At 41.3% G+C, this 13,551-nt stretch overlaps 1 protein-coding gene across 3 annotated transcripts in view; it reads left to right on the forward strand.

Annotated features, from left to right (window-relative positions):
• Positions 1–1,941: 1,941 nt before the first annotated feature.
• LOC114031534 (fibronectin type III domain-containing protein 1-like) overlaps positions 1,942–13,551 on the forward strand; it is a 121,883-nt gene continuing 110,273 nt past the window's right edge. For all 3 annotated transcript variants that reach the window (XM_027846667.1, XM_027846669.1, XM_027846668.1), the window contains exon 1: positions 1,942–2,250. In XM_027846667.1, the coding sequence (XP_027702468.1) occupies positions 2,160–2,250 (91 nt within the window). In that variant the 5' untranslated portion in view covers positions 1,942–2,159. The remainder of the gene's footprint in view (positions 2,251–13,551) is intronic.

Here is a 13,551-nt window from a genome sequence, read left to right on the forward strand (position 1 = left end):
ACCCTTGTTGCTCAGAGTTTATGTCAGCAGACCACAAGCTCTGGTATACCTTACCAAACTAGAAAGGCTGGGAGTATAGGCTCAAGGAAAGACTGTATCCCTGTTGTTCAAGGATCAGCCTAGCGAAATTTGGAGATGTTTTTCACCAGAAGTTGGTAACTAACTGATGTTTTTTTCTTTTGGCCAAAGCAATGCATTAAATGATTTCAAATGACTTTTGGCCAAAGCAACTCATCAAATGATTCCACTACCTGTGGAAGGGACTGTAATCCATATTTAATCAATCAATCAACAGGCATTGATTAAGTACCTACTGAGTGCTATGTACTAGGTATACCAAACCAAAAATAAAATGGTGCCTGCCTTTGAGATGCTTATATTCTACTGGAGGAGATGATATGGACACACATAAGTATATACAAAATAAACAAGGCCATTTTGTGGGGGAAGGGTACTAGTAGGTGGAGGGATCCGGAAAGCTCTGATGAGGCAACATTTGTGCCGAGCTTTGAAGGGATTCAAAGAGGTGGAGGTGAGTAGAGAGCGTATTCAAGGCATGTGCAACTGGAAACAGAAGATAGAATGTCATATGTGAGGAACAGCAAGAAAGGCAGTTTGGCTAAGTCCAGGGGTGGGGAACCTGCATCCTCGGGGTAACATGTGGCCCTCTAGGTCCTCATGTGTGGTCCTTTGACTGAATCCAAACTTCACCGAACAAATCCCCTTAATTGGATTTGTTCTACAAAACTTGGCAATGAGGTTAGGTGACTTGCCCAGGGTCACACAGCTAGTAAGTCTCAAGTATCTGAGGCAGGATTTGAACACTGCACCACTTAGCTCCCCCAAGCTTTGCAAATCTTTTAGTGCTATATAAATACTAGCTATTATTAGAAAAAGCAAGTGACTTTCCCAAGATCATATAGATGCCTTAAACAACACTATTGGAAGAGAGATATATACTTATATTATCTGAAGTGCTTTTTTCTTCCATATAGTTTATACAGTATTTTGGAGCCTATGTCTGGATGCACTTCCTCCTCATATCTCCCCATCAGAGCGTAATTTCTCTCCCTTTTCAAAGTTCCTAGTGCCCTTTGTTAAGATCTGCCTTTTACCTCTGTTTCATTCTACCTCGTACCATCTTTGTGTTCCTACTGTATTCTCTTTTTAGACTGTAAGTTCCTTCGAGGGCAGGGATTCTGTCATTTTTTTTGTTTTTAATATTTTTGTATGCCCAAGAGCTGACGCTGTGCTTTGTATTGGTAGGAGCTTAACATAGGTTTGTTGAATTGGGGTGACACTAGTGATATAAACAGAGTACCTGTAATAGTCCACTATATAAAAATGAGAGCAGTTGGGGGAATCAAACTCCAATAAGTCTATTCCTTAGGCAGACTAATAGGCAGGGCTGTTTAAAATCAGCATGTGATACCCGGAAAAAAGATGGTCAGGCATAATAAAATGCATAAGGAAAAACAAATGATTGATTTAGTTATGAGCAGGAAGGAAAGGTCAAGCCACAAAACAGAGAGAAATCTGGAAACGGATGTTAAGCATTTTGGATAAGGTTCGTTTCTGCATTATCCGGAGGTATTTATTTAAGAGGACAAAGTGGATTCCTTGGTTTGGAAGTTAAAAGGCTTTTTTAGAGCCAAAGAACAAGGGAGGGGAGAGAAGGGAAGGAATTTCCTTGGCTTGTTCCCTTTACACATAAATCATTACCTCTCCAGAAACACCAACCAGGTTTCAAACGGCATCACTCAGTCACCCTCCACCCATTTGGTCTCACCCTTGCTCCGCCTTTCTGGGCACCCCATCCCGCAGTGCCCCCTGCGCTGTCCGCGCGACCCGGCAGGGGGAGGCAGAGGGACACATAGAAAGAGCATCAGCCCGGGCAAAAGCCTGCTCAGTGATGAAGCGCGGTGCTGGGTGAAGGACGCACGGACGGCACAGGCGGGCTCTGGTCACTGCTGCTGCGAGGGTGCAGCGGGGAGGGAGCTGGGAGCTGGGTTGCATCACAGCCAGCACTTGTGGGGACTGCCTCAGGACCGGTAACTCACTTGCCCTCGCGGAGTCCTCTTCCTGCCCTCCCGTCCGGGGTCCCGCAGAAGCTGAGAGCCATTCCGCAAGGGCTGGTAACAACGCACACCCCGGGCTCCATGGCTCTCACGGGGCGCGCATATCGGCTCCCCGGGCTCCCGCTGCTCTTCTTGGCCGCGCTAGTCTACTTAGCCTCCGCGGAGGCAGCAGGTACAGTACTCCAGTCCCAGGGGAGCAGGTTCTCCTCCCCTTAACTCTTCTCGCCTCTCTCGTCTTTTCTCCCCTTCCATTTCTCTTCTCCATCTCTCCTCCTCCCACCGCTCCATGCCACCGTCCTGTCGCTTCGTGGAGGGGCCAGTTCCAGCCCCACTGTGCTTTGTAGTGTGTCACTAACCTGTCCATCCTCATTCACTCTAGCAAGGAAAGGGGGTGGCACATGGAGAGGGTGGCTGGTCGGGGCATCTTTCGAAGACAGTAGCCGGACACAGGAAGGTGGTGACCGTAAGCTTGGTCGCCACCAGCGTTACCCCTTACTCCGGATTCGCTTTGACCCGGAATCCTCGGAGATAGCTACCCCGGGATCGTTGGACTGGAGGGCGCACTTTGGGCTCAGGATTCGCGCCTTTGCGCGCGGAACCCCAGGAGGACTTGGGTGTCCTTTCCTATATTTTAACTTTCCCTCTCCTCTGCTTCACCGGTTAGCAACGGTGGCGACAGCTGCGGGAGGAGAAGGAAAAGGGTTGGGTATGTAGAATTTTCTTAGAGAAACTTCGACGGAGAAACTAGGGGCTCCCGTGGAACCATTCTAAGTCTGAGTTTGAGAAGGAGCACAACTTGTTCGCAGCGAAGGAAGTCCGCGTCAGGCTTCAGGCACTCTTGCACTGAGCAGTTAGCCACGGTGACTTTGCGTGGGAAGTTTCTAATCAGGATAAAAGTTTGTTGCGGTATCTCCCCCTCAAACCTCCCCCACTCCTTTGTGGAGAACGAGGTGTGAATGAAAAGGGAAGGGAATTGATGTTGGGGGGGGGGAAGGAGGGGTTGAGGCAGGAAGGAGAAACTTCAGCTCTCTTGAGAGCTTTTCTGAAAGCAGAGGCTTTAAACAGAGATTGATGCTGTGGGTGCTGAAATGTTGGAAAGGCACTTAAAAAATGTCAGTGCTTCTGTAAATTTCTGGGGGAAAAAACCCGTTTCTCAGAGGCTAGAAGTCATATCTGTCGTGGTTTGTTTCCTTCATCCTAAAGCATTTGGTGGCTTCTGTTTCCACCTCCTCTCTTGCAGGCCTTTTCATTTTTTGAAAACATGTGGGTTTTATTTTATGTCATCAGTTTGTAGGAGTCCAAAAAGCTGAGATATTTGTTGATAGGAGTCACTCCCCAGGCAGGAGAAGAAAGCCCATTTTGATTCGGGGTTCTTGTTTGATGATATGTAGTACGAATCCTTTGCTTTTTGATTGTAATTAAAATGCCAAAGTGCTACAATAAAGGGGGAAATCCCTCCAGGGAATGGGAGTGGGGTGGGGTTCTTTGCCTTGTCGACTTTTTTCTTGATGGCATAATCATAGCAATTTAGATCATTAGAATTGAAGAGTCAACTTAGAATCAATCTCATAAAAGTTTAAGGCTTTGTCACAGTGGAATATTCAAACACATCCTTCACAGACTTTATTAAACATTTTTTTTAAGAAATCATGTATTCATTTAAAATTTTTTTGAATCCTCTCTAAATCTCCCATTCCTACCCACATTATATATGGGTACCTATATATATGCTTATATTCATATTGATTCATATTTGAATTAATGAAAGTGTGTTGTTCCAGAAAGTTGACTAAATTGGAGTTTTTGCTAAAATGCCTTTATGACTGTTACACCTTCAAGCATCTGGTTCAGGCAACAGTATTGGAATTTGGAAGCCATGATGTCAGGAATTTAGGAACCAGGATTTGTTCCTAGTAGTCCACTGACTTCCATCATATTTCCCCCTCCTTTTCCTACAGCTTTGCTTTTCATAAATCACAGCAAAGCTGTGGAATGCTAGAGCTGAAATATTTTCTGGCATTTAGTTAAATGTCCAGCCCAGAAGTAGACAATGTAGGACAACATACTTTGGAGTGGCTGACAATCAAACTTGAGTTAAATAATGCTACAAAACAAACAAACAAAAAGGTCCACAGAAACCTGTAGAGCATTCCACATAACTATGGAAGAAATGACAGAATATATAATTTATTTCATCTGCTATTGTGGGTAAGTTTCCTGTCTGTACTCCAGTATTAAAAAGTTAAAGTATCATTCTTCACAGGACTTAGATGCTTCATCTATATATCATAAAGTGAGAATTTAACAGATGGTTGCTTAATTTGATTAGTGTAGGTGGTCAAGTTGTATAAGCCAAGCCAAAAAAGAAATACCCTCCCCCCCACAACATTCTGAATCTGCTATATCTATACTCCATTTGAGGCTTGAAGATATAACTAGAACTGTAGTTTGATGGTGACAGATGATCACAATTCTAAAAATGGTTTTCAGGGTAAACTGAAGTTTGTAAATTACTAAAGCCTTGAGCAAAGATTTTTAAAGCCCTTACTTTCTAGTAACTTTATCTTCTTTGTTATAGAGATCATTTAAAAATGTTTTTACTAAGCCAAGAGCAAAGTTTTTAAAGGTGTATAGCATTACAGATTTAGAGTTGAAAAGGCCATCAAGTTATCTAATCCAAATTCTTCATTTTATAGATGAGGAAACTGAGACCCAGAGAAAAGTGGTTTGTTCAAAGCCACATAGAGAGGAATAGAATCTGGATTCAAACCCTAATGCATCTGACTCCCAATCCATTGCAGTCTTCACTGAACCACAAATTCAGATGACTAGATTCTTTTTCTGCTTTTTCTGTAGTCTTTATAAACAGAATAGCTGATCTTTCCTTCTCAAGTGTGGGTGGTACTATTCAAGGGCAGATGAGAAAGAAGTGGCATTCTGTTATTTGGCTGCTAGGTGGCGCAGTGGATAGAGCACTGGGCCTGAAATCAGAAAGACTTCAAATCCAGTTCAAACCCAGCCTTAGACTTAACCCTATTCACCCCAGTTTCCTCATCTGTCAAATGAGCTGAAGAAGGAATGGGCAAACCACTTCAGTATCTTTGCCAAGAAATCCTCAAATGGGGTTATGAAGAGTTGGACACTACTGAAACTATTGAACAACAACAATAAATCTGTTGTTTACCTTGTTGGGCCCCTGTCATTTTTGTATCTTATCCTGACCTAGAAAGGTAGGCCTTATATATCAGTGTGACAGAGGGTTGCCTTTTGGACGGAATTTGAAGGGTACAAGGAAGGCACTTTTTATTGTAAAATATATTTGGAACTCTATGGCCATACATAGTCTAAAATTCTACCAAGAGATTAGTTTCTTTGCATTTTCTTTGGATTTAACCAACCCCTAGTCCAGTTTGTACTTTACATATGCAGATACCAAGAGGCAACAAGTTAGAGGATAGTCAACCTTGGGATCAGGAAGACCTGGGTTCTAGTCCTGCCTCTGATATATACCTCTCTCTAAGACACTTAACTGTCTTAAGACTATAAGTTGAAGAATAGGTACTAACTTGTATTGGTAGAAATTCCTCATCAAAGGTTCGATATGCCGATGAGATTTTATGTTCAAAAAAGAAACCCCCCCCCAAAAAAAAAAGAAATGTAGATGCTTCTTGGAGGGTGGAACATTTTAAGATGTTATCAGTCGTTAACACCTTACTCTAATGTGTCTACCTAACTGCTTTTTTCCTAGACATATTAGTTGGGATTGGGGCCCTGGCAAAATGGGAGTTTTGAAGTGGAGCATGGGGGGAGAAATAATTAAGGAGCATGATGGCACTGCATTAGGTGAGGACTCTGACAGATGCTTAAGATAGATAGCATAAGGGAACAAGGCCCTGGTTGTACAATAGACTGGAATCCCAGCATTGGGGAGAAGTAGAAGAACCAAGGTGGGAGGGTATGTATTCAAACTTTTTCTGATTTCAAGTTTTACTTAGGGAAGGCTCCCTGATTGAATCAGCTTTATAGGAACAATGGTGAAGAGTAGCAAGGGCTGTTACAATGTTGCCTCTCACCAGGTTGTTGTTGTGTTCGTCCTTTGTTCTCCAAGAGGACCATGACATCAGGGAGATGATGACAAGACTTGCAATTGACTTTGATTTGAGTGAGGGAGGGCTGTGCAAGGTCACCAGCCTCACTTTCTCCTCCAGAGCCATCTGGGTCCAGTGGCCAGATATTCATCAGGACGACTGGAGATGGCTCAGGATGCAATAGGCCTTTTTAAGGCCCTGGCCTTTTTAAGCTAAGGTCTTTTCAGGTTCTCACTTTGAGTGAGGCAATGCCCATTCAGTGAAGAGGCCTCTTTAAGAAGTTAAGTCCAGGGATGGCCTCTTTAATAAAACAAACAAACAAATTGGGAGGGGAAGACCCTCAGGACTGCTGGTCAAAAGAGAAACAATTACCATTTACATTCACTCTGAACCAGGAGGACCCAAAAAATAACCATTAAGTGGTACTTGGGCAGGGACCTATTGTTGTCCAATCCTTGAGATCCAGAGTGAGTTGTATTTCAGGCTTGGTCTTTGAAAAAGAAATCTAGCTAGTAAACCCCAAGTTAACTAGGTTGCTTTGGGCCATCAAGGGAGAGGAGAGGAGGGGAGGAGAGAAAGGAGTTATCCAACTGGAACTGGCCATCTGTGTCCCTCCGTTCAGGTAGCTCAGACTACTCACAGGTTGTGTTTGTCCTTCCTTCTCAAAGAGGACCATGACATTAGGGAGATGATGACATGACTTGCAATTGACTTTGATTTGAGTGAGAGAGAGCCCTCACCAAGAGGTTCCACGAATCTCTCTTCTTTCCACAGAACCTTGAAAGAGGTTTCTTATGAAGGGCAATGGAAGAGAGACAAGTCTGGAAGATGATGGAGAGGTTCATGGAATCATGAGGTCTAGGGCTGGAAGGGACCTAAGAGGTCATTTAGTTCAACTCTGTCATTGTACAGATTAGGAAACTGAGGCCTAGGGAGAAATGGTTTAAGATTATACAAATTTGAAGTAACAAGACACAGTATTCAAACTCATATCTTATGACTCAAAGCTCGTATGCTTTCCATTACTCCGGGCTCTTATCTACTTTATTTTCTTATGATATCAAAATTTCACTGTTAATAGGATTTTTTATGGTTATATTTTTCACATGATCAAGTAGGAGACTGTTCTCATTTATTTATGATCTTCAATATTGCTGCTCATATAATATGCACCACTGAAAATCCACTTCTCTGGAAGTTTTCCCTGAGTACCTTTACCACAGCAATCATTCAGTCAACAATCATTTATTAAGTGCTTACTATTTGTCAAATAATCATTATTTAATATTTTAATTGGTTTCAACCAATCATCTTTTTATGTCTATATTTGTATCTATAGTTGTATCTATAGCTATATCTATGTCTTTATATATACATATGCATACACACATTTATAATCAACTTAGGATCTATAATTATTCAATTCAATTCATTCCAAAAAATACTTTAATTAAACATCCACCATATACATAAGACTGTGAGAAGTTCCAGGATAGAAAGATTAAAACTCATCCAATACCTGACTTTAAAAACCTTAAAATCCAATAGGGAGGAGTCTCTGTGGAGTCTACCTCTACCAGGTAGAATGTGATAAAGACCTAAGAGAGATCTATAGAAAGTGCCCTAAGAAAATTAAGAGTATTTTCAGGAAAGTCTCTTTCTCAAAATATTTAAGTACCTGCTATGTGTTAGGCACCGAGGGAGCATTGTTGATACATATAAAAAATGATGAAATGATTCTTACTTTCAAGGAGCTTATATTCTATTTGGAGTGACAACATGTACATATTTATACATAAATATAATATATAATTATGCTTTAAATGCTACATGAAAGCTTTTGGAACATCCTTTTTATAAGTATATAGAGAAAAGATACAAGGTAGTTAGGGAGGGAGGGAGGGAGGGAGGGCGTGAGTAGTTGGGGGAATCATTATTACAGATCAAAGTATAGGAAGGCCCAAGTTATTACCTATACCTACTTTCATATGGATAAGGCTTTACATAAGAGGGCACCTTACTCCACTCCCCCATGGACAGTCTAAACCTTGATATACTTTATGTAACCTCAGCCCCTGTTGTCTTTCAGTCTTACAGATTATCTCCTCTCATCAAGAGCTGTGTACATATTATGATGATATAATGATAATTGTATACATAATGATATTGTAAAAGGTATATTCCCTGATTGATAAGAACCAACACCTTTCAACATTTGTTGATAGGGAAGGCAGAATTAATTCTTTCTTCATTCTCTCAACGACTCAAGATTTCTTGGGTGGTATTCCTTGGGATGGTAACTACCGCTTTGTTATTTGGTCCTTTCAGTCATGTCTTACCCTTCATGACCACATTTGGGGTTTTCCTGGCAAAGATAATGGAGTGGTTTGCCATTTCCTTCTCCAGCTTATTTTATAGATGAGGAAACTAAGGCAAACAGGTTTAAGTGACTTGCTCAGTGTCACACAGCTAGCCAGTGTCTGAGTCCAGATTTGAACTCAGGAAGATGAGTCTTCCTGACTCCAAGTCCAGAACTCTATCCATTGCAGCACAGTGGATAGAGTCCTGGCTCTGGAGTCAGAAGGAGTTGAGTTCAAATGTGACCTCAGATACCTACTAGCTATATGACCCTGGCAAGTCATTGAACCCTGTCTGATACTTACTACCTGTCATTTTGGACAGGTCACTGAACCTTTCTGGGACTCAATTTCTGCAACTGTAAAATGATGGGGTTGTACAAAATAAATGGAAGTGTGATAGATGAAAAATGAAATCACTAAGAAAAAAAGATTCGATCATCTGAGCATATCAATTTATTAAGCAATTCATGGCAATTGCCCAGCAAACAGGGATCAGACCTCCTCAGCTTAGGCTTGGACCCCAAATATAGGGAGAGACAGACTTTTATACATTAAGAACAATTAATCACATAAGACCAATTAATTAAAAGGAAACAACACAGCATTAGGTAATCTGATTTCTAATTGGATGAAAAATTAGGAACTTTCCAAGTTGGGAAGTAACAGTTGCAATTTCCTGAATTCAGAAGAAAAGGCGCCCCACTCCTCCCAAGTGTCTGTAAACAATCAAAGGAATATGGAAACAATAACTGATTGATCAGTATGGGGCCAGTTTTCAGATAAGACATGGGTTGCTTGAGGTGTATAATTGTGAAAAAAAAGTCCTTGCATCAATCTTTGGATCTGACTGAATTTATGGTCGTTAGGTAAGGGTTTCTAAGCAGCAGGTGGAGTGGTCCAGCTTCTCAGCCACACAGGGCTAGGTTCAAACAATGCAGTAAGGTTTTCTCCCAATTCCCACAATTGGATGAAGTTTTTTCACGGGACAGAATTTGGACTAGACCCACAATAGAACAGAAAGGGAACTGAGCTAGCTCCAGAGTTGAGTCACAAGACAGTCTATGCTGTTCACTCAGTTCCCAAATTAACTACTTGTTGTCTTAATCCCCGCAATTCCCACAGGAGAGAGATCCTTTCTAGCTCTGAATCCATGATCCTATCACCACAATTCATTGGCCACACAGCCACTGCCTTGACTTCAAACATTTAAGGAGTCCCTGCTCTGCAACAAGTTCTTACTCTTTAAGGACTGATGAACAAGTTATTAAGGTAGGCATAGTACCTACCTCACAAGGTTGTCGTGAGGATCAAATGATATAATGTATGTACAGTGCTTTGGGAACCTTAAAGCCATATATAAATGTTAGCCACCGCCACCATCAGCACCAGCACCATCATCATCATCTAACACAGGGGCCAGTGATGGCCAATCGTATCTTTGCTTTTTCAGTATTTTCCCTCCCTTCATCCTGGAAGTTTTATTTCAGTGGTGGTTATCATGGATCTGAATGTTGTGCCCCATAGAAAATGCAACCCCAGGAAAGATGTCTGCTAAAAACAAAAACAAAAACAAAAACAAGAAACAAAAAAAAAACCCTCTTTACAAAAGTTAAGAGTTTTCAAGAAGTATTCTTAGAATTTTCCTTTTTTCAAGAAATGCTTTTCATTCTGTGAGAGAGTGGGGGCTCTCTTTTCTCCATTCTCCCTCTCCAAGAAGCTCCAGTAAAATGCAGTTCCTAAATCCTTTAGTCATCAGAGGGCGCTCATGGCATTCCAGTGGCATAGCAATTCATTCTGTGTACACATTCCTTTCCTTCAGATGAAGGAATCCATATATCATCCCAACAAGAGGAACCAGCAGCAGTAACTGTGGTTTGTTGCTGGGGTGTGTGCAAGTTATTATATATTCATGTCTAATTCCTTCATTTGTTTTAGGGTCAAGCATTGACCCTAAAATGGAAAATGATTTCTGCTTTGTAATGTGCAAGATTCTGGAGGTCTGGGTGAGTTACGTAACAAAGAAAAACAAAATTAGGATCAAGTTTCATTTACCTGAAAGTAAACTGTCTAGGGTGCTGCTGCTTCTTCAGCTGCCCCTCCCCCTTTCCCTCTTTCATTAGTTGCAGGAAATTTCATCATAGGATAAGTCAAGAAGGAAAAATTCTCTTAATTAGCCAATTTGGCTACTCATTAGTAGGTAACAAAGTATTTTGGAGGCCTCTATCCCATCTTCACCCCCACTATATGCAGAAGAGATTTGAAGTCTCTTTGGTTCTAAGTGTTGACAGTGAGGCTAAGCAGTGAGTGCACAGCAGTAGACCATAAGCAGGAAAGAAAAGAAAAAGGAAGAGGAAAAATAAAGGGGGCTTGAGGACAGAGGAAGAGAAGGAAGAATACTGATTCCATGCCAGTGGATCTGGTTTCTGAGTCCTTACTCAAACCTACAGTCCTTGTAGTAACACTAGAAGAGTATAAAACCTTTGTTTAATAAATAGATCCAAAGATAAAGTAGGTAGGAAAGTAGGTAAATGATCTTTCAAATCCCAACCACATCAGACATAGGATATTCTTCTAAAACAGATCCAGTCAGTCAGTCAATAATTATTTGTTAATACTTATTGTGTGCCAGGCACTGTGCTAAGTTCTGGGGGTAACAACATGTGAACAATTATGTACAGACAGGATTGTTGTTAAGTAAGTAAGTCATTTTTCAGTTGTGTCCAGTTCTCCATAACCCCATTTGGGATTTTCTTGGAAGAGATACTATAGTGGTTTGCCATTTTCTTCTCTAGCTCGTTTTATAGATGAGGAACTGAGTCAAGCAGGTTTAAGTGACTTGCCCAGGGTCACACAGTTAATAAGTATCTGAGGCCAGATTTGAACTCAGAAAAATGAGTCTTCTTGATTCCAAGCCCAGTGCTCTATCCACTGTGCCACCTACCTGCCCCATATACACAGGATAAAGAGGAAATAATCAATAGAGGGAAAACTCTAGAATTAAGAGAGATTTAGAAAGGCTTCCTGTAGAAAGTGGGATTTTAGCTCGAACTTGAAGGAAGCTAGGGAAGCCAGGAGATGGAGATAAGGAGGGAGAGTATTGCAGGTATGAGCGATGATGGATGAAAATACCAGGAATTGATTGATAAGTATCTTGTTTGAAGAATGTCAAGGAGGAGAGTAGCGTTCCTCAGATTCCAAACCTAGAGTTCTTCCTGCTACGCCATGCTGAGCATCAGTTCATTATTTGACTATTTGGGTCATGCAGTAATGATAGGATACTATTTAGCCACACTTCATAATTTACAATAATTCCGTATTACTCCCCTTGCTCTCCATTCCAGCCAAATAAGCCTACTAGATGTTCCCCAGATGCTTCATTCCACTTTCTGTCTCTGAACCTGTGCCCAGTATCTCCCCTTTCCTGGAATGCATTCCTTCCTCTGCCACTTACAATTCCTAACTTTGTTCAAGACTTAGCCAGTATACTATCCCCTACTGCAGGGGTCCTTAACCTGGGGTCCATGAATTTGCTTTAAAAGATATTTTTATAATTTTATTTCAATATAATTTGTTTCCTTTGTAAGTCAAAGTAATTTATTTTGTTCATTTAAAAACATCATTCAGAGAAGGGATTCATAGGCTTCCCTAGACTGCCAGAGGGGTTCTGGACACTCAAAAAAGATAAGAATCCCTGCTTTAAGGTTAATTTCCGGGGCAGCTAGGTGGCGCAATGGATAGAGCACTGGCCCTGAAGTCAGGAGGACCTGACTTCAAATCTGGCCTCAGACCAAAAACTTGACACTTGCTAGCCGTGTGACCCTGGCCAAGTCACTTAACCCCAATTGCCTAAAAATAAAAAAATAAAATGAAAAAAGGTTAATTTTCTCTCCATGAAAGACATCCCCTTTCCTCACCCTCAGTTCCATAGACTTCTTGTAACAGAGTGTCTGTTACTTTACCTATATTTTCTGTAAGCCAGTCGCCTGTCCATGATAAACCATACTTCATTGGCTGCCATTGGCGCTTTGTCCAGTCATCATATTTTTAAACTAAAAATTCCTTTAGATCACCCAATACAGTTGCAATATTCATTAACTTGAAGGTCACAGGGTGGATGGGTGGATATCTGTGCTGGGAGTAGTCTGATTTAGCATAAATGAACTGTAAGCAGGAATATGCAGGAGAACACCAGTTCCCCTATCAGATTTGCAGAGGACATCAAACCCTTGATGCATAGGGAAAACTAGCTTAGTTAAGTGGCAGAAAGATCTCATAAGGCTGTGTTAATGGCAGAGAAGTGGTAATTGTGCTTCAGTGAGGGCAAGTGGAAGTTAAACCAGGAGACAAAAAAATAATATAAACTTTAAATAACGCTCAGCGTTATTAGTGACAACTCAGGTGAGGTATTCCTGTGTCATTGTGGGTCACTCTGTGAAAAAACTGTGCCAAAGGCCAACGAAATACATTATTAGGAAGGTAACTGATAATAGAACTAAACTTTTTGCTTGAAACCTTGGTCTGTCTGTTGGCCCCTGAACTACTTTTTGTAGTTCTGGTTATCTCGTTTTATTGGCATCATGTGCCCAGAGATGGCATATTTGCACATTTCTAAAAGGTACCTTATTTTGATAGCATATAGGAAGGATATGAAGGAAGAAAAGAAAGTTTAAAAAGGGAGGAAAGAATGAAGGAAAAGAAGAAAGAAATGAAAGGAAGGAAGGAAAGAAAGAAGGAAAGGAAGGGAAAAAGGAAGAAAGCAGTGAAGGGAAGGGAGGAAAGGAATGAAGGAAAAAAGGAAGGAATGAAGGGAAAAAAGGAAGGAAAGAAAGGAAAGGAAGTAAAGAAGGGAAGGAAAGGAAGGAAGCCCTGGGGATATAAATAGAAATAAAAATAAAAGTCTGCCCTCAAGAAGCTTACATTCTAATGAGGGATGTCAGCCCACAAAACGGAACTGTAAAAAGTGTGTTGGGGCAGGGGGTGTGTGTGTGTGTGTGTGTGTGTGTGTGTGTGTGTGTGTGTGTGTGT

The sequence above is a fragment of the Vombatus ursinus genome, unplaced genomic scaffold (assembly GCF_900497805.2).
Source record: "Vombatus ursinus unplaced genomic scaffold, bare-nosed wombat genome assembly UNPS02015175.1, whole genome shotgun sequence".
NCBI classification, from domain to species: domain Eukaryota; kingdom Metazoa; phylum Chordata; class Mammalia; order Diprotodontia; family Vombatidae; genus Vombatus; species Vombatus ursinus.